Here is a 21,833-nt window from a genome sequence, read left to right as displayed (position 1 = left end):
TCGGCAGGCGGACTCCCAACCACTGTGCCACCAGGGAAGCCCTCAGCTTTGTTTAATTGCAGCTTAATGCAGAATATACCTACACATTGTCATTCTGAAGTGATAATTAGAACATACCCAGGTATCTTCAAATTAGAGTTTAATCTTGTAATGTGTGACAATTCTCTTGAAAGCCTTAGGGGCGATTTTAGAGATTTTGTCTATTTTGATGAAATTTATATATCATAATTGAATGCATTCTGTTTGGGCTTCTTTCTATTTTTTCATCTTGAAAACATTAATGCAGGGCTTACAAACTCATAAGTCAGTTACTTTTCAAATGAACAAAAATTGACATATCCCTTGGCTAGTGCAAACAGTAAATTAGTTTTCTATTGTGCTTTGTTTTATTAGTCTAGAATCTAACAATCTGTAAGGATCTACCAGCAAAGACAGGAGAAACATACACAACCTGTCATTCCCTCCCCCCACCATTAGTGAAATTGTTTTACATATTTCAGTACTCTGTATATGAGAAACAGCAATCATTGTATAATAGCAAATTAGCATATGTTCATAAATATGTCACAGATATTACAGTTTCTGTATTTTCCTAGTAGCATCAACAACTTGTTACTACCTAGATAACCACCCTTCTTTCATTCATTCTATAACATAAATTGAAGGACTACGTGGACCAGGGTTCTGATAGATACTAGAAATAGGAATAGCAGGATGGTGACTCCTGCTGTGTGGAGCTTACAATCCAGATGAGCAGACAGACACAGAAAAAGTCATTATAAGTGTTTTGAGGGAAAAGTGCAGGGTGCAACAGGAGCTAATGGTGCGTTTCCCAGGCTGTGGCTCATTCTGATTTTTTGATTCTTCTTACCCTTCAAACTTGGAGAGAAAGTGAGGGTACAAGCTACAGTAATTGATGGTATGCATGCATACATTATCTTCCAGGAAGAACATTATTCAGTCAAATAATTGAGGTTCGTCCTCTCAGTCCACCTCCCTGGAAGGTTTGCTTTTGTGTCTAGCAGCGGTGTTCACGATGCACACCCACACGCCCCCCCCCCCCCCGCCCCGCTCCCTTATCCCCAAATCCCGAAGGAAGAGAGTACGGAGTGGTGTGGAAGGGATGACACTGTGGAGTGGGATGGATTCAGTTTTTCACCTTTCAGGAGAGTAAGAACTGACTGGTGAGCTCGTTCTGAATAATGTGAAGTCAGAGGAAAGGGCAGGGTAAGAGAGCCATAGTCTTGCGAAGAGCAGAGTTCAGGGTCTAATTCCTGTTACTTTATCAGCCGCTGATTGTACCTGCTGGGAGAGCTGATAATATCAAATGAGTACAGAGCTGGGGAACTGGAGCGCCTTGGCTACTTTACACTGACCTGGAAAATGTCAGGATAAATTACGGAATGGGTCGAGGAGGGGAAGTTGGTAATTGAAGTCCTTTTAGAAGTCTCAAAGCTTTGTGGATATTGAGTATTGTTCCCCCCCTGCCCCCTTCACCATTGAGCTGGCACCAATTCAGTGAGGAAGGATGGCTTGTGAATGGGGCTGAGGGCTGGGAGAAGGATTCAAAGAATAGGATCTTAAAATGAGATTGGCATCTGCACTTGTCACAGTTTAAAACATGTTGATGGTCCAGATAGTTGTGGGAAATGATTTCAGAGCGCCGTTAACCTTTCCCAAAGCTGCATTTCTTTTTTTAAAAAATCAGGATAGGTAGCATCCCGTTTAGAAGGCATAACCCTGCTCTGCGGCTTTGCCTCTTGCGGGCAGGAGGAGGCCAGGAGCCGCGTGTGTGGGGTCGCCCCCGCGCCGCAGCCCCGGCCGGCGGGCGGGCACGAATCCCGCCAGCCCTGGGCTCTCCCTCCGAGCCCGCTGCACGCGCGCGCACACACACGGCCGAAACGCGCGCTCCCGCCCCTCGCGAGCGCGCCCTCCTCTCCGCGCCCGCGCCCCCGCCCCACGCGCCGGTCCTCCGCGCCCCCGCGCTCCCACAGCCCGAGCGCCGGCTCAGCTGACCCGCGGGCGCCAGACGCCGTGGCTCCCAGCTCGCGAGTGCAGCTGCGGCGGCGCGGGCCTCTCACGGCGACACTACCCCCCCCGCGCCCCTCCCCCACCCCGCACCGGGATCCGGACCGACTGCGCGCGAGCTCGCGGCCCCTTCCCCGGCGCTGAGCGAGGAGCCAAGCTGCGGTGACGAGCGGCGGCTGCGCGGCCATGGGCGCGCCCGGGTCGCCCTAGGGCGGGCGCGCGGAGACCAAAGCCCGAGCGGCAGTCTCGGCCGCGAGCCCTCTCGGGAGGCGGCGGCGGCGGCAGCAGGAGCAGCGCAGCCGGGATGAGCGGGAGCGGCGCGGCGCCTGGCCCGGGCTCGGGCTCCTCCCCGGCCGCTTGCCGTTTCGCGCACTACTTCGTGCTGTGCGGGATCGACGCGGACAGCGGCCTGGAGCCCGACGAGCTGGCGGGTAAGGCCGGGCTGCGGTGGCGCGGGGGTCCCTTCAGGGACGCGGGGGGTGCTGCGGGGACGCTTGGGAGGCGGCGTGCGGGCTCCAGACAAAGTCAGCTCCCGGCGGCGCCCGCTCTCTGGCCGGCCGGGCTCTCGGGCGGCGATTAATGACATTGTTATTTATTCCGCGTGCAGAGTGCGCTGCTGAGCCCGCGGGCGCCCGCCGGGGGCTTTTGCCTGACGGGCGCGGGGTTAGGAATAACGGGTGCGGGGGCAGTGTCGGGGTCGGCCCGGAGGGCACGGCCCCAGCCCGGCGCGCCGGCCCCCTCGCCCGCAGCTGCCCGCGGAGGCGGCCGGTGAGTCACCGGGCGCATTAACTCCAGGCCTCTCTGTGCTCCTGCGGCTCCCGCCCCCTACCCTCCACCCTCCGCCCCGGCTGCGAAGTTTCAGCCTCGGCACGTGACGTGGCGCCCCGGCCCCCTCGGGGAGGGGAGTTGGAGGCCGCGGGGTTCGCGCCCACCCAGGTGGCGGTGGCCCGTGGGGCGAGCACCGGGCGGGAGGCTGGTTGTACTTCATCCCTGACTGTTCCCGGTCTGCGCCGCCTCACGCCTCGGGTTCTGCGATGACCGTCGAGTCACCTTTTGGGATCCTGTCGGTTTGGCAGTGTCACTGGAGCTGGCGACGATCTTTGAACGCTCGGGTCCCGGCACGACGCTTTGTTGACACCGCTTATACTGTTCCGAGTTTAAGTAGTTGGATATTTCCCCTCAGTTGGGTGCACCGAGTGTTGCCGCCTGGGTTTTCCTGGAGGGGCATTGGCCCGTCCTCTTGACTCATTTGGTGGCGCAGTGCAGGACTGAGCTGGGGAACCGACGCTGGGAAGGGGGGCTGTTAAAGGATGGTGGTGGAGGGGCCGGGGGTGAGTGCACAGTGTCTGGAGGAGGCCGGGGAGAAAAGGCTGATTTCATTTTTCATGCCTGTGTCTTTCTGCTTGCCTTCTTGGGATCTGAATCTGGATTTTTTTTTTTTTAAATGGGTGAGATAAGTGACATCTACCGCTTGAACTTCATCTGTGTCAGTGTTAAACACTTAGGTCATAGCCTTTCAGAGCAGCTTCTTTTGGACATAGCATTCTTGATTGCACCAGTGTGTATTTTTCTTTTCTTTTCCTTTTTGGAGGGGCGGACTGGGAAGAATGTATTAAATAATAAACAATAGTAAACAAAACTGTTCAGCCTTAAGATACAATACCCAAGTGACCTCTTAACCTGAGTGAATATCTTAAGTCGGTTTCACAGCAAAACATTTTCAACAAAAACTATGTCTAGTTTTACTTAATTTTATTTTTTGAAAAGAGAGAGGAGTACCAGGTTTTCTCTATGTGTATTTATATATTCATGTTGTTTCTTCAGTTAAGATTTCATGTACATATTAAGAATGGCTTTGTTAAGGGTTATGGAGTTAGAAAAAAATGTTTGCAGAGGAATTTGGAGAGATTCCTCTTTTGGGATTGGTGAAGGGATTATTTTATGTTTCTAGAATCCCTTTTCCCCTAAACATCTCCCTAAGCATTTGTGGCACTGAGGCTCTTGGAGACCTTCTGTCAGTGGCGACTGATGACTGGAAAAAGCCTGTATTTTTTTCTTCATCAAGTCTGTATGCCTAGTAAAGCTAAAACAACACCTGTAAGTGTGGCCTGGGACTCTTTAGGCATAGTGCAAATGGCTTTAACAAAATTAAACAGGAAAAAAACTTTTAATGCTTTTTTTTAAGGCACAAACTGGCTTCTCCTTTTGCAGTACTATGGGTGAGTGTGGGTGTTGTTTGAGATTTCTGCCCCTCATAATACTTGGTGTTTTGAGGTAACAATTTTGTCTGATAATATTTTCATTCGTTCATTCAGCAAATAGTTTTGAAAGCCTTTAGGTGTAGATGGTGTTCTAGGCCCTGGGCTCAGCTGTAATCAAAGCAGTGAAAAAATTCCTGCCATCATAGAACTTACATTCTAGCATGATGAAATAATAAAAATATATAGTTTGTCAGAGGTTAATAAGTGCTATGAGGAAAAATAAAGCAGGGAAATGATGGTAGGGCAGTGCCAGCAGAATGGTGAGACTTGTGGGGTCGTAACGATTTTAAATAAGATGGTTAGGGAAGGCCTCACTGATAAGGTGATATTTGAACAGAACCCTAAAGGAGGTGAGGAAGCAAGCCATGTGGATTGTCTCAGGGAACAGCATTGTAGGCAGAGGAAACAGCACGTGCAAAGACCTGAGGTGGAAGGGTGCCTAGTTTTGCAGGTAACAGCAAGGAGGCCAGTGTGGTTGATACTGAGTGAGAGGGAGGTTAGTAGATACGATCATTGAGAAGGGGTAGGGGAGATTCTGTAGGGCCTCATAGACAGACTTCTACTCTGAGGTGGAAAACCATCTCACTGGGTTTTGAGCAGTGTAATGAGATCTGATGTACCTTCTGAAAAGATGGCTGTGGCTGCCGTGTTGACTAGAGTATATCAGGGGCAAGGATAGAGATGGACCAGTTAGGAGGCTCTTTTTCACTGTTGGACGTGAGAGTTGTTGGTGGCTTGGACCAGGGCAGTAGCCATGAAGTGGTTAGAAGCTGGATATATTTTGAAGGGAGAGTCAGCAGGACTTGCTGATGAATTGAGTATGGTATTCATACTCAAAGAAAGTGATCAGAGATGACTCCAGGGTTTTCTGCCTAAGCAATTATAAGCACCTTTATTTACTAAAATTGGAAGACTGATAGAGAAGCTGGCTGGAGAAGATTAGTTTAGCTTTGGACATGTTAAGTTTGAGGTTCCCGTTAGACATTCAAATGGAGATACCAAGTAGGCAGGACATCTTTCAGGGGTCTGAATTTATTTTTAGATATGAATCGAAAGCCATGAAATTGGGTGACATCACCCAGGGAGTGGGTGTAAATAGAGAAGAGGATTGAGTCCTGGAGACATTCCGACATTCAGAGGTGAGAAGGATGAGGGGAAAACAACCAAGGAGGTTAAGAAATGTGACCAGTGAAGGGCTTCCCTGGTGGTGCACTGGTTGAGAGTCCACCTGCCGATGCAGGGGACACGGGTTTGTGCCCTGGTCCGCGAAGATCCCACATACCGCGGAGCGGCTGGGCCCGTGAGCCATGGCCGCTGAGCCTGCACGTCCGGAGCCTGTGCTCCACAACGGGAGAGGCCACAGCAGTGAGAGGCCACCACTCCCCCCCCCTGCCAAAAAAAAAAAAGAAATGTGACCAGTGAGAGGAGAGGAAACAAGAGAATGTAGTATCATGTTCCAGCTAACAGTCTTCTTAACTGTTTCCACAGAGCTACATTTAAGGATCAGGAAACAAGGCCAGTGAGTTAGGCAAATTAGTCAGAAGGTTGTTTCTGTTTTGCTGCATTAATTTCAAAGTTAATGATAGTTAAGTTTCTATTTTACTTTTCTGGAGCTGATCCATTTTTATCACACTGTTTCTTAGCAAGTTGTCACCCTGCCTGTAGAAGATCTTAATTGACTTCTATTAAATGTAAATTCTGCCAATTGCTTTATAGACTTTTTCTTAACATATGCATGTTCCTAGAACTCACATTGTGCAGGTGGTGGGACATTGTTGTCAAATGAAGGACACAAACCATATGATGAAGTAACAATTAAATAGACTGAGACTTTATGAGAAATGAGACCTTTACACTCCTCCAGTAAGGTGCTGCTTTACCAACAATGGAAAAGACTTCTTTCATCTCAAATAGGTCTTTTAACAGCAGAAGATAATTTAAATATATATAAATTTAAAATATTTTAAAATGGAAGACCTAGAAATTTTACGGAGATGTCTCTCTCTATATGTATACTGTTACAGCAGTATTGCCTATTGTCCTTTCTCTACCATGTCTTAGCTGTTCTGCTTCTCCTACTCACTGTATGTTTTCAAGATGTACTTTATCCGTAAACAAAATTGTCCCTTAAATGTTAAAGCAGAAATGTTTAAATTTCTCTTAATGTTAAAGAAAACAAAAAGTTTCAAACTGATTCTTTATTGCATAAAGAAGAAAGGGGCTGTAAATAGAAGTCACTGGAATTAGTTGATGTGAAGGGAAGAAGGTGTCATTTTGAAATTTTCTTTTATGTCTCTCATTTCCTCTAATACCTAGCTGTAGGAATTTATGTGGCTTGATTTACAGCACAGACCTTTCAGGCAATGGAAAAGTGAAGGATGTGGGGCTTCCCTGGTGGTGCAGTGGTTAAGAATCTGCCTGCCAGTGCAGGGGACACGGGTTTGAGCCCTGGTCCGGGAAGATCCCACATGCTGTGGAGAACTAAGCCCGTGCGCCACAACTACTGAGCCTGTGCTCTAGAGCCCACGAGCCACAACTACTGAAGCCTGTGTGCCTAGAGCCTGTGCTCGGCAAAAAGAGAAGCCACCGTAATGAGAAGCCTGCGCGCTGCAACGAAGAGTAGCCCCTGCTCGCCACAACTAGAGAAAGCCCATGAGCAGCAACGAAGACCCAACGCAGCCAAAAATAGATAAATAAATAAATTTAAAAACAAAAAACAAACAAACAAAAAAAGAAAAATGAAGGATGTAATTAGACCTTTATTTAAGTAACATAAATATGCGAACCCCCAAGAAGGAAAAGCCTTTGCCTCTCTCTTTCATAGTACCTTATACATAGTACATAGTGTTTAATAAGACTTACACATGAGTCTACAAATTGTGTGGTGACCAGAATATTCTTAAAGCTTTCCCATGGTAGCTTGGATTCAGTACTGCTGATAGATATGGAAGTCTGATGGGTGAGCACTGCCACAGACCTTTGTTTAGAGATCTTCCTTGGGGCCTCCAGCTGTTTATTTTTAGCCTTGGTGTCTTGGCTCTGGTTTCCAGAAGAGCTTAGAGGCAGTGGAGACCATGGTCTAAATTCAAATATAAAATTTAGTTGAGACTGATAGTATCATGCCACAGTAGTGCTGGAAAGGACCTTAGACATCATTTAGAGTGAAGAAACCAAGGCTGAGAGTTTAAGGTCTTAGAGATCACATTTGACCAGTGCAGGCACCAGACTAAAGCCTGTTTTTGGGGGGTTTTTTTTGCCTTGTCTCGTGGCTTGTGGGATCTTAGTTCCCTGACCAGGGATGGAATCTGGGGTCTCGGCAGTGAGAGCGCTGAGTCCTAACCACTGGACTGCCATGGAATTCCCAAGCCTGTTTGTTCTAATACACAAAGCTCCATAGTTATTTAAGCTCAGAAAAAAGATGAGGTTTACTCAAATTGCAAGCATTTCAGGATTGCCCTTAATCCAGACTGAATGTCAGTAGTCAAGTCTGTGCTAAAGTCTTTTAAAAACTGCCGCCAGGTGTACGGGCGTGGGTGGGGTAGGAGCTTCCTTCATCTGACTACATTGGTGGTGCCTCAGTTGTTAGCCTTGTGGACATCCCTGGCCCGCAGTAGATTATGTTTGGGAGTTTGGAAGGCCTGAGCTGGTAACTGGGAGGCTGGGGAAGGAATAATACAAGGATCAAGTTCCATTCTAATGGGGCCAAAGAAGATTCAAGGTCTGGTTGCTGTGGTATAGTGATAACTTGATTTTAAAAATCCACTGGGAGGGACTTCCCTTGTGGTCCAGTGGTTAAGACTACGCACTCCCAATGCAGGGGGCCTGGGTTCTATCCCTGGTCAGGGAACCAGATCCCACATGCCACAACTAAGAGCGCACATGCTGCAACTAAAAGGTCCCGCATGCTGCAACTAAGACCCAGCGCAGCCAAATAAATAAATATTTAAAAAAAAACAAAAAAAAAAAGTTAAAAAAAATCCACTGGAAATAAAATTCTTCATGGTGAAATTGGCCCAGCAGTGAGAGCAGCTAAGTCCCTGTGGTAACCCTAGGGCTCAGGCACCTGCTGCATTGGTTAATGCAGGACCTTCCAGCATAGGGAGCTCAGAAGACCAGAGAAGACAAGATGGATAGGGAGAGGGGAGGAGGGAGGGGCATAAGTGTCTTTGGAGGAGGAGAAAATAGTAAGAGAAAGGGGAGGAAAGGGGACGGGAAGAGAAAAAGAAGGCTGGAGGAGGACAAGTACATAATATCCACTGCTAAGGAGTTGAGACATATTGTTCTGAAATTCCTGAGTATATCCTTTTGTTTGCATTTCCACTTCTGGTCACAGACACTCTTGGAGTAATAGAAGTTAGTCATAATTTCCATGGAACTCCATATGGAAGAAAACATTTTCTTCTTCTATAATTTGTTAGAGGGTAGAGGTAGTTCCTACATAAGGTACTTTAGTCAACTATACTTCAATTAAAAAAAAAGTACTTTAGGAAACAAGTGTTATATGTCCACATCCTTAACAGTTTTGATTAATAATGACCTAAATTTTGTTTTTGGTAAAGCTGTAACTACTATTATGCTTTGGATTAATTATTCAATTTTTAAAAAATAAATTTATTTATTTTCGGCTGTGTTGGGCCTTCGTTGCTGTGCATGGGCTTTCTCTAGTTGTGGTGAGCGGGGGATACTCTTCATTGCGGTGCATGGGCTTCTCATTGCGGTGGCTTCTCTCTTTGTGGAGCACGGGCTCTAGGCGTGCGGGCTTCAGTAGTTGCGGCACGCAGGCTCAGTAGTTGTGGCTCACGGGCTCTAGAGCACAGGCTCAATAGTTGCGGTGCACGGGCTTAGTTGCTTCATGGCATGTGGGATCTTCCCGGACCAGGGATTGAACCCGTGTCCCCTGCATTGGCAGGCAGATTCTCAACCACTACACCACCTGGGAAGCCCCTAATTATTCAATGTTAAATGCTTACAGTGTGCCAGGTTGAGGAGTATATAGGTGACAGTCACTGTTCTGAAAAAATCTACAATGAAATAGCAATAATAAAATAACTAACATTTATTTAGTACTTTCCACATGCCAAGCACTGGCATAATACTTCATGATTATTACCTCATTTAATCCTGACAACAACAATCCTGACAACAATCCTGACAACAACAATCCTGACAACAACCTGACAGCACTATTTTCTCTATTTTCCAGATGAGGAAACAGGCTAGAGAATTTAAGTACTTTACCTAACTTCATATAAGAAGTGAGAAACCTGGATTAAAATCTGACATGATCCATCCATGCTCATAACCACTACATTTGCTGCCTCCTTAGTAACATATACTGTATCACACAGATTATAAAATCTACCAGTACTCTTCATGGATAGCCTTATAATCAAATGAGATTATTTTTTAAACTCCTCTGTAGAGGAAAGATATTAAGAGGGAGAAGACTGGTCTTTATGATCTTTAAGACCTGACTTGGCTTGTCTCTTCTTAAAGGTGGCACTGCATGCATTCTATCATTCATTTATTAAAAAAAAAAAAAGAATATATAATTGATTTACTTTTGTTCTTTTCTTGTGGTATTAAATTTTTTAAATATCTTTATTGGAGTATAATTGCTTTACAGTGTTATGTTAGTTTCTGATGTTCCAAAATATGGAATGCTTCACGACTTTGCGTGTCCTCCTTGCGCCGGGGCCATGCTAATCTTCTCTGTATTGTTCCAATTTTAGTATACGTGCTGCTTAAGTGAGCACTACTTTTGTTTTTATTAATGTATATTTATAAAGATAAGATATTATATAGGTATAAGGCATTTACTGCATAAATAAAAATACCACTTTCAAAAAAATTTTAAACCTTTTCATTCATCTTACTGGGTTTTATACCTATCTTTTCTTAGCATAAATTACTTGTCCTTAGGTAAGTTTATAGTTTTTAAGAGGAATGTTGGTTGCTTGTGAAACCATGGCTTGCGTGGCTGTCAGTACAGTTGTTAAAGCTGGATGCACAGTCAGAAGCTGAGAGTCCCATCCTGGGCCTGTTACATAGGACAGCTGTGGGCCTCAAGTGTTTTTTTGTTTTTTGGTTTTTTTTGAATTTTATTTTATTTATTTTTTTATACAGCAGGTTCTTATTAGTCATCCATTCTATACACATCAGTGTATACATGTCAATCCCAGTCTTAAATTTTTGCCAATTTGATTACTATGTGTCTCGGCGTGTTTCTCCTTGGGTTTATCCTGTATGGGACTTGCTGTGCTTCCTGGACTTGGGAGGCTCTTTCCTTTCCCATGTTAGGGAAGTTTTCGACTATAATCTCTTCAAATATTTTCTTGGGTCCTTTCTCTCTCTCTTCTCCTTCTGGAACCCCTATAATGCGAATGTTGTTGTGTTTAATGTTGTCCCAGAGGTCTTTTAGGCCATCTTCATTTCTTTTCATTCTTTTTTCTTTATTCTGTTACACAGCAGTGAATTCCACCATTCTGTCTTCCAGGTCACTTATCCGTTTTTCTGCCTCAGTTATTCTGCTATTGATTCCTTCTAGTGTAGTTTTCATTTCAGTTATTGTGTTGTTCATCTCTGTTTGTTCTTTAATTTTTCTAGGTCTTTGTTAAACATTTCTTGCATCTTCTATCTTTGCCTCCATTCTTTTGCCAACGTCCTGGATCATCTCCACTATCATTATTCTGAATTCTTTTTCTGGAAGGTTTCCTATCTCCACTTCATTTAGTTGTTTTTCTGGGGTTTTATCTTGTTCCTTCATCTGGTACATAGCCTGCTGCCTTTTCATCTAGTCTGTCTTTCTGTGAATGTGGTTTTTGTTCCACAGGCTGAAGGATTGTAGTTCTTCTTGCTTCTGCTGTCTGCCCTCTGGTGGATAAGGCTATCTAAGAGGCTTGTGCAAGTTTCCTGATGGGCGGGACTTGTCTCAAGTGTTTTTATCTGTCTCGAAGGGGTTAAGTGAGATTATTGATTTCTGAACTTACCACTCCTGTCTTCTATGGGCCTGAAATTATTTTTGAATGAAAAACTAAGTATATCGGTTTTTTAAAAGATTAATCCTAAATGACATAGAACATGAAGACTGAATATACCCCATATTTCACATGAGGACTGATGGAGTAATTATAATTTCATCCACAAGGAATGGAAAAAAATAAGTTAGTCTATGCAGTGCCCTTTACAGGAAAGGTGCAATTTTTAATAAGCTTTTTGAAATATTAGTATCAGTTCATGGGCTCTCAGTTGTTATCTGCATGGACTCTTAGAAACCCAGAGATCCCTGTTTGAAATGACGATATTATATAATCTCTAGAAGTCTATATTCTAGCATTATGAATGATACTGCCAGTTCTCCACAAAACAGCCAGTGGGATCTGAGAATAATTTTTTCCACTTAAAATTCTTCAATAGATTCCTTTGTATTCAAATTCTTTAATGGTATCTTAGTTTGTTCAGGCTGCTATAACAGAATACCATATACTGGGTGGCTTATAAACAGCAGGAATTTATTTCTCACAGTTCTGGAGGTTGGGAAGTCTGAGATGAAGGTGCCGGCAGATCGGCTGTCTAGTGAGGGCCCACTTCCTGGTTCATAGATGGCTGTCTTATATGAAAGGGGTGAGGTTGCTGTCTGATGTATCGCTTATAAGAATATGTATGAATCCCATTCATGAAGGTTCCACTCTTATGACCTAAGCACATCCCAAAGACCCTACCTCCAATGGTATTCATCACATTGGGGGTTAAATTTCACCATAGGAATTTTGGGGGGGGGGACACAAATATTCAGTCTGTTCACCCTGGTTGGCAAAACTGTTCATGATCTGCTTTCTGCCTGCCTTTCCAACCTTCTCAGATTGGATCACTCTTTCCTGCTACATTGGTTTTCTTGCAGATTCTTAAACACAGCAAGCTTCTTCTTTTTTTTAAATTTTAATTTATGTATTTTATTTATTAATTTTGGCTGTGTTGGGTCTTCATTGCTGCATGTGGGCTTTCTCCTGTTGAGGCAGGTGGGGGCTACTTTTGGTTGTGGTGCGTGGGCTTCTCACTGTGGTGGCTTTTCTTGTTGTGGAGCACGGCCTCTAGAGCGCAGGCTCAGTAGTTGTGGCGCATGGGCTTAGTTGCTCCGCGGCATGTGGGATCTTCCCAGACCAGGGCTCGAACCCGTGTCGCCTGCATTGACAGGCAGATTCTTAACCACTGCACCACCAGGGAAGCCCCAGCAAGCTTCTTATCTCATGGCCTATTCATCTTCTGTTCTTTCACTAGATCCTCTTCCCCTAGACCAGCATCGTCCATTGTAAATATAATGTGAGACACGTTTGTAGTTTTAAATTTTCTAGTAGCCACATTTAGAAAGGTAAAAAGAGACAGGTGATATTAATTTTATTTATATGTCTAGGAAATTATTTCAACATATAATCAATATAAAAATTATTCATGAGATATTTTACATTCTTTTTTTCTTACTAAATCTTCAAAATGCAGTGTGTATTTTACTCTTTCAGCACATCTCAATTTGGACTAGCCACATTTCAAGTGTTTAGTAGCCACATGTGGGCAGTGGCCACCCTTTGGGCAATGCACCCCTACATCTTTGCAAGAGTGGCTTCTTCTCCTCGTTCAGGTCTTTGCACAAGTGTTACCTCCTCAGAGCAGCCTTCCAAGACCACCCTGTATAAAATAGTATCCTTCCTCTCCCTGCCTGCCCCACCCTGCAGTCGCCCTGCTGTATTTCCCTCACATTTATTACCACAGCACTTATTAGTACCGGACAATATATTGTGAATGCATTTGCTTGCTTTTACTTTTTATTTATTTGTTTGTTTGTTTATTTTTGGCCGCATTGGGTCTTTGTTGCTGCACATGGGCTTTCTCTAGTTGTGGCGAGCGGGGGCTACTCTTCATGCAGTGCATGGGCTTCTCATTGCGGTGGCTTCCCTTGTTGTTGTGGCTCGCGGGCTCTAGAGCGCAGGCTCAGTAGTTGTGGCGCACAGGCTTAGTTGCTCCTCGGCATGTGGAATCTTCCCAGACCAGGACTCGAACCCATGTCCTCTGCATTGGCAGGCGGATTCTCAACCACTGTGCTACCAGGGAAGCCCTGCTTTTACTTTTTAATGTCAATCTTCCCCATTAGATTGTCAGCTCCTAGAGGGCAGGACCTTGTCCCTCTTGTTTAGTATTGTATACCCTTTGACTAAAATAGTGCCTGGCCCATTATAGGGACTCAGATTGTTTGAATAAATGAATGAGATAACTTGAGATGGACAAATATAGAACTTTTCCTTTTGTTACCAACAATAAAAGTTAGTATATTTGGTTTTTTTGTGGGTTTTTTAACCTCTAAAATGGACTAGAGTTTTTTTTTTTAAATGAGAAGCTTGAAATTGATTAAAAAAACCAAGAGAGTGGATGAATGATTAATTTTTTAAAAGGTGTATGTCAGCTTTGTGGAAAGCTACTAAAATTTCTTATGTCTATAATATTTATTAGCCTAATCCTTCCCTCTTGAAATAAGCTATGATAAATAGATAAATAAAATTAATAAACTTTTTTTTTAAACACTAGTTTTATGCAAGCAAGCATGCAGATACCAGCAATGCTTTGATTTTTTTTTTTAAGCAAACAACATGTCTTACTTATTTATGAACTAGTGCCAAATTATGAGCACATAAATGGTGGGTAGTGTTTATGAAATTTCAGAAAGTGTCTGTACAAACGAGCACTGGTAGCTTCAGTTGTGTCTTTAGAGGAGTACCTTAGGAAATTGCATTCAGTTTCCTTCTTCGTGGGCATCCACATCAGTTTTGGGCCTGATCAGCCAGGACAGTTCTCTTCTATAAAGTTTAATCCTTTGTATTTTTTTTTCCATTTATACTCAGTCTTTTTTTTTTTTTTTTTTGCCGTACGCGGGCCTCTCACTGCTGTGGCCTCTCCCATGGCGGAGCACAGGCTCCAGACGCGCAGGCCCAGCGGCCATGGCTCACGGGCCCAGCCGCTCCGCGGCATGTGGGACCTTCCCGGACCGGGGCACGAATCCGTGTCCCCTGAATCGGCAGGCGGACCCTCAACCACTATGCCACCAGGGAAGCCCCTATACTATACTCTGTCTTTATCGTACCTTGTATAATGTTCTGTTCTGCCTAAGGCTTGACTTTTTAAGATGGCACCATTTAATAACCTAGAGATTCCCAAAATTTTCAGTATGAGGCTGTCTTCTACATTACTTTTCAAACAGAATGCAAGGATATCTGTCTTAGTGTGAGGAGGGTAAGAACTGAGAATTCTGGGAATAAAAATGGAAGTATTTTATGCACTGCTGAGACAGCACTTCATGAGCCTAGAAGAACATGAAACAGTTGCTTTCCCCTTCATTCCTGTACCTTTCCCAAGAATCCATGATTTTTACTAACTTTATTCTAAATTAAATATTGTGACTATTTTAATTAGTGGATTTCTTAAGTTAATGCCTTTTAACTTGTATAAAATGTATACAAGTTATACATATATATGATGTATATAAATAAAAAATATATTTCTTATATATAAAATGTATAAAACTTGTATACATCACTGGTACAGAAAGTTAATTTTGAAATAACGCTTTCTTTAAATGAACTTTCAAAGATACGTGCTAGCACTATTAAGTCAGAAGTAGTTCCGGGAAATCACCTTTATATGATGAAGCTGTGAAAATAGTTAACATTTATTGGGCCATGAACTATGGTTGGTTTATAAACATTGTCTTTAATCCTCACAATAACTCGAAGGTATTACTATCATCAGGCTGAGGTTTGGTGAGTTGTTGCCCAAAGTAACAGAGACAATAAAGGCCAAAGCTGGAATTGCATCCCGGTGACCCTCTTCCACTGTGCCCTGCTGCCCCTCCAAGTCTTCCAGACCAGCTGTCCTCAACTGCTGGGTGGTGACATGTTACCGTGCCTGGCAGTTGTGAGTTGGGTCACAAGTAATTATTAATAATAGTTGAAACACTGAGGTTGTAAATGGTATGTAATTTTAAATAAGTGGGATGAATTCAAGGTCTTCCGTCTAATGATGTCACTCTCACTTACATTCCTGTGTGCTTTTATTGAGTGGAAGAGAAAGAGGTGGCATTACATGCACCATACCAGCAATTGTGAATAGCCCCATACATGATGGGAAATCTATCTTGTTAATGCTACTGCCAAGCTAGTTATTGATGAGCTGTGAATAGTTTTCATGTATTCATGTTCTCTTAGGAATACCACTGCAAAAGTAGTCTATTTGCTTCCCTTCCCTGTATATTTTTTAAAAAATTTGTTCATAGTCCAAGGACACACATGGGAGTATGTTTTTCAACACTTAACACTGATCTAGATTGTTTCTAGATACTTTTCTCAATTATAAAATATGACAGTGATTTGCAAAGAGCTTTTAAACTATAGAATACAATAAAAATATGAGGTAGAATTATAATTTTAGAGTTGTAGAATTTTTAAAGTTCAACCCTGCTGTGGACTAGTAGTCTGAATCCTTAGATACAGCTTGTAGACCTCTAGGTTTTAAACTGTGAAACCCAGTTTAAAGATATTTTAAATAGTTTGTTTTCTATATCCCAGAGGCCTTGTGATGTAAATCCACCTGTTTTGCATAATTGTCTCCTGCCCTGGCCTAGAGAATCCAGGTTTCTGCTTTGAAGATCATGTTTTCTTGCCTTCCCTGTCTCCCTCTTTTCTAGTACAACACACTCCCAATTTTAACACAGAAAATTATTCTATAGTTTGAGGAAACATTCATGTAGAAGTGATATCTAAATTAAGTTTCCAGTAGTCAGCATGGCACAAGTTTGCTCATAGACCAGGCTTTTGTACTTTTTTTTTTTCCCCTAATCCCTTCTTCAAGGATCACCCTTATTTTCATCTTAGTCCTCTTAAAACCACAACCTGCTCTTTTGGTTCTTTCTTCTATAACAACGTGGAGAAGGGGAAATAAGTTTTTGGCAAAAATTTTCACTGTCATTAACATCTCATAGGGAAGAAATTGAGGTCACATGAATCCTCCAGTTACCTTCATCCCCAGCATAAACAGGGAGGAGGTTTGTTTGTTTTTTGGGCTGCGCTGCGGCTCGTGGGGTCTTTGTTCCCTGGCCAGAGATCGAACCTGGGCCCCAGCAGTGAAAGCCCCAGGTCCTAACCACTGGATCACCAGGGATTTCCCAGGGAGGAGTTTCTAATTTATTTTTTTTTAATGAATGCATGAATGAATGAATGCATGCATGAATGAATGAATTTATGGCTGTGTTGGGTCTTCGTTGCTGCACATGGGCTTTCTCTAGTTGTGGTAAGCAGGAGCTACTCTTTGTTGTGGTATGCAGGCTTCTCATTGCGGTGGCTTCTCTTGTTGGAGCACGGGCTCTAGGCACACGGGTTCAGTAGTTGTGGTGCACGGGCTTAGTTGCTCCGCAGCATGTGGGATCACATGCCAGGGTTTGAACCCGTGTCCCCTGCGTTGGAAGGTGGATTCTTAACCACTGTGCCACCAGGAAAGTCCAGGGAGGATTTTCTTATTTCCCACAGCTATTCAGGTTCCATACTTTCTGTTTCTAGTATCCCTTCAATTTCCTTCCTTTTCCTTCCCTCATAGTCCTTTGGGAAAACAGGGACAATCTGCTAGATCAACAATATTCTTTCTATATATTAAATTTATATCATTTTGTTTCCTCCCAGGACTAAAATAACAAGGAGAGATTGTTTCCCCGTAGGCAGATGAAATGTGAATTGTTTTGGGGGAAGTGAGCATCCCGTACTCTCATACAATTCCCTGACGTGGAAGTCCTCCCTGTCATAAGAATCAGTACCAGCATATCAACTGGAATTCCATGAGAATGAGACTTTAATAAGAATAGTTTGGGCAGTAGGAATTTAGGACTGCTTAATAGGTTTAAAGCTTATGGATGATTCACTTCTAGGACCACAGTGTTTTGTTTTACTTTCCAGGTTAGTTTTCTTCACTCTAAGTTTAACCCTAACTTTTAAGGAAACTTAAGTGGCTGGGGTACCAAGATAACAAATTGTTTAAAAATGTTTCCCCATCTCCAATCTCAAGTGTGTCTTAATGAACTTTTGTCCAAATTTCAAAATATTCTGGCTCAGCTCCAGGAAAATGAGCTTTCCTACTTGATTCCGTTTGCTTTGTGCCATTGTTCATGAGAACAATGACTGTGATTTCACAGTTTATTAAACCATAAGCATCGGTACCATTGAGGTGTTTATGCTAAAATAGGTTATTTTGTTTAGTTGTTCTCACTCCTGTCTGGCAGTGCTTATTTTTCCATTGGCAGCCCTAGTTACAATTTTATTTTAAATAAATACATGAAAGCCTTGTGGGCTCGAATGTAAAATCTTGTGTATTCCTCACAGTGAAGAACTGACAGGCCTCGTTTACTGTGAAGCACTTGTAAACCATCTTGTCCCTGGTGGAAGGGGCCAGTGGAGAGAGAGTTAAAGTGTGCGCATATAGAGGATGGAAGACAAAAACTTAAAACCACACCTGTTATTCCAAAATCCTCTTTTCCTGATCTCATTGATCTATCTCTTACCCTCTCTTCTACATGGAACACAGATTTTGTGGTTAGAGTGCGAGAAATGGTACAGAGATATCCAGACAAATGCCCTAGATCCTGGAGTGCCCACAGTAATTGTGCTAGAGGAGTCATTACAGGGTCTTCTGTACAAATGTCACACCTGCTAAAAGTTTAACAGAATCATGTTCACTCTTCCCTGGGATGAAATCTTCTCTAACTAGGAGTAAAGATGTAGCTTTTTCTGAATGTGGCCATAAGGCCAAGAAGTAGACATATTTTGTTGAATCATTAGAGGGCAGAGGCCTTGCTGTGAAATGTCTGTTGACCTGTATGCATATTTAGTAGTTATTTCCGTGCCCCCGTGAACCCTGTTGAATGGATCAGGTGACAGCTTTTATCTGAAAGTCAGTCTTTGAGGGGCAGCTGAAGCATGGATGTATGTGTGTGAGAGATTGGTGTTTTTTTCAGTGTAGGGGAAAGAAGTAACTTCTTAAATTCCTTGCTCTTAAAAGTAAGGAATTCCTTTATAAAATTCAGATTTGCTTTGGGACTTAAAGGAAATGGTTGTATTATTTTAGTGAACATGACTGAACAGTTTTTGAATGTCTTCTGAGATAATGAGATACAGCCTCCTCTCAAGTGTGGGAACTATTTTGCACCCTGTTCCCCTGTTCCCTGACCTCTGCCTTTTGACCCTGCTGCTTTGTGTGAGATTATGGGCCTTTGAGCTTTTCACCAGTCGACCCAGGTTTCCTCACACAGAAACATAAAGCTTTAAGCTTCCTTAAAAGGTGTTCTTAGAATTGGGGAGAACATTCAGATTTAATTGTGGGCATGACTTTTGCAAATATTTTTTCTTTAAAAAGTCTGTTTTTTTTCTGTCCAAAGTATCTATATATTTTCTAATAGGAACTCTAAAGTTTTGTGACTGTGTATATGACTAAATATGTTTTTTTCTTTGGAGAAAAGTGTCACAAAGTAAAGGTGTTTATTTAGGGAGAGACTTAAAATTCGAGCTTTCCAGGATAAGGGAACCCAAGAGAAACCCAACTGTTTGCTCCCTATCGTTGTTTCTTTAGGTATGAGAAGTTAAAAATCTGTATTCATAGGGTGTTATGCAAGAGCAACAAATTGAATATTTTCAGAGAGAATCAATACTTTAACCTGCTTATCTTTCAATAAGCACTTTTTAGACAAAAAGTGAGTAGGAAGAAAATTAGAGACAGACAAAAGGAGATGAACGCATTTAGTTTTGCTACTTGTTTGTAGTTAATGTTTTTGTTTTGTTTTTGGACAGAGGGTAAAATTAGTGTCACAAATAAAGGTTTGTGGATTGTCTATGTATTTTATTATTGTTTTGCATACTATCTTCAAGTTTATCCAGAAAACTACGCATTTGCTCTGTTTTGGACATTTTAGTAGGACTTTCTGAGGAATGTGTGTTTTACACACTGTCCGAAGGCTTTATAATAATGAAGCTTTTGGACTTTTGTTTACATGGCACTTTGCTGCTACTGAATATCCTACCAGAAGTGAGGATAGGTAAAATAATTGGCTTGAAATAGTAAAAGACAATAAGTGCTTTTAAAAAACGTATGTGGCTTTTAAATTATAAAAATAATATATGCTCAATTCAAAAGCTGAAGAATAGAGGATTGTATTAAGAAAACACAAGTATCTGTTATCCCAAAGGGGTGGAATTTAAATTAAGAAAAGAAGTTCTGATTTCTGGTCACTAGTTAGAAGCCAGAGTGACCATTTTACTGAGGTGTTGTGGTTAAATAAGCTGAGCAATAATCTGAGAAACACAATAAGATTTTCTTTTGTCCAAGTCATTGCCGTTGATTTAGTAAGACAGTTGTGATGATCTCTGTGAAGAATTGTTGGTTGAAGGAGTGAATGAATAAATAGTATGGAGTTGTCTACCTCAGGTGTTTACTTTGAGAGATAAAATTAAATCCTTAGTACTTACCACACAATCTTTTAAAAACCAAAATCCTCTAAGATCAGTAATTAAAATGAAATGGAAAAAGAAAGAGTAGCTTTGAATCTCAGGAGTTTAACACTAAAATAATATATTAAAATTTTTTTTTCATTGTGGAAAAGAAAGAGGAAAGCACTGGTGCACAAATGAGATGGAAAGACAGAGGAAAGAGAAGCCGGTAAGCAAGAGGCAGTTCAGTGACAAATGAGATAAAGTCTTGATCTCCGTCTTACTGGGAATCCAATTTATTCGTAATCACATAGCAGAATGGAAATACGTTTAGATGGCATAAGAAACCTCTGATGGAAAATCTGGTTGTCTCCCCTCAGGTTGCTGAGTCTAGAAGCAGCAGCAGACCTGACACTTGTCCCTCACAGCTCCTTTCCTGTCTCCCACGTGGGGGCTGTGTAAACATTTCAGGAGCAGTGCTGGCACTGGCCTCAGAGAATTCAGAGAGCAGGGCCTGCAGTTTTCCTTTTCATGTAGCAGAATAATAAGAACAGGGACAATTTTTTGATTGTCTTGCAATGTTTTGGCTGTTGGTTCTTTTAGATCCTTTCTGTAAATTACTTTCCTCCTAAAAGACACTTAATCATATGTTTAATGTGTTTAACCAACCAACCAGAGACACCTTAAGATACCAAGAAGGCATGTTTGTCATTGTAATTGGAAAAACTTTACAAGGACAGATGTGTTTTTCTCATTTTCTTTAAACCTGTCAATTTCTTGCCATGAATATGAGTTTTGTTAGTAATGACCATGCATTCTAAAAATTTTGAGTAAATGAGGCAAAATGTTTCCTCCAAAGGAAATTTTTTTAAGGACAGAGAGAGAGGGAGAGGGAGGGAGAGGGAGGGGAGGAGGGAATTCTTATCTGGAGAGTATTATTTGCATTTTTGTTTCTGTTTAGTTGTTTTTTAGGAGGGCTGAATTGAGGTGAATTTTAGTTGCTCCAAACTCTGAGACTAGCAGTGGTTCTTTAAACGAATTTTTGAGAATATTAGCACATTGACAAAAGAAAGTAGAGGGGCAAACCATGGGGAAGAGGGGGTTGGTTTATGCCCAGATCTCTGCTCCCACTGTTTGTTTCTAGAACTGAATGTATAGCTTACACATTTAAAAGAGGTATATAGACTAGCCTCCTTTAAGCATTTCATGGAGTGGAAATGAGTTGTATCCAGCTTTTAGAAGACTTTTCTATCAGTATGCTTGTGACTATAGGTCTAACAGGACCTAAGAAATGAAGGAATTTGGCTGGTTCACATAACCGTTTTTTTGGGTGGAGGTGATCAGGTATAGTTTAAACAGAGCTCTCTCCCAGGCTCACTGCAGTTCTTTATGCTCCGTCTGTCCCCATTTGGCTTCACATTTGCATATCACATCTTCACTAGAGGAGATGTAACTTTTCCTCCTCCACTCCCCATTCTGGGTCTTTGCTATGACCAGTCCACTTTAGGTCACACTTCCCTAAGGCCATCCGTGAACAATTAGCGTGGCCAAGGAAAATGGGGTTAAACTGACTGTTTAGAGACCAGTTTGGGATGAAAACTACAGGGCAGCTTCACAATGGAATAGTGGGGGAGTGGCTGCTGGAAAGCATGCTTGCTGAATGCTAGACTCTGAAGACAGAAAAAAGCCCCTCAGAGGTTTTTAACAAGGGAATGGCATGCTCCAGGATGAGGGGTGTAGAATAGAATTGAACTGGGAGCCAATTAGGAGATTGTTCTCCAAAACACACTAGAGGGGAAAGGCCTGAATTAGGATAGTGGCAGTGGGAGCAAAGAAGCAAGGATGGATGTAGGAGATAGGGTAGACATAGGATGAATTGAACTTGGCAACCTTAGTGTATGTGAGGTTAAAGGGGTGGTGAGATGCACATGACTCGACTTTGGGCCCAGGCAACAAGGATATAAGAATGTCATTCATAGAAGGAACACAGGAGGAAATAAATTTCAGAGGATGTGGGTGAGTTTGGTTTTGAATTTGT

At 42.5% G+C, this 21,833-nt stretch overlaps 1 protein-coding gene across 5 annotated transcripts in view; it reads left to right on the top strand.

Annotated features, from left to right (window-relative positions):
- Positions 1 to 2,194: 2,194 nt before the first annotated feature.
- DENND5B (DENN domain containing 5B) overlaps positions 2,195 to 21,833 on the top strand; it is a 208,490-nt gene continuing 188,851 nt past the window's right edge. For all 5 annotated transcript variants that reach the window (XM_082851063.1, XM_082851062.1, XM_082851066.1 and 2 more), the window contains exon 1: positions 2,195 to 2,459. In XM_082851063.1, the coding sequence (XP_082707189.1) occupies positions 2,333 to 2,459 (127 nt within the window). In that variant the 5' untranslated portion in view covers positions 2,195 to 2,332. The remainder of the gene's footprint in view (positions 2,460 to 21,833) is intronic.

The sequence above is a fragment of the Leucopleurus acutus genome (genome assembly GCF_964270905.1).
Source record: "Leucopleurus acutus genome assembly, chromosome: 11".
NCBI lineage: Eukaryota > Metazoa > Chordata > Mammalia > Artiodactyla > Delphinidae > Leucopleurus > Leucopleurus acutus.
This window is presented reverse-complemented; position numbering and strand designations above follow the sequence as displayed.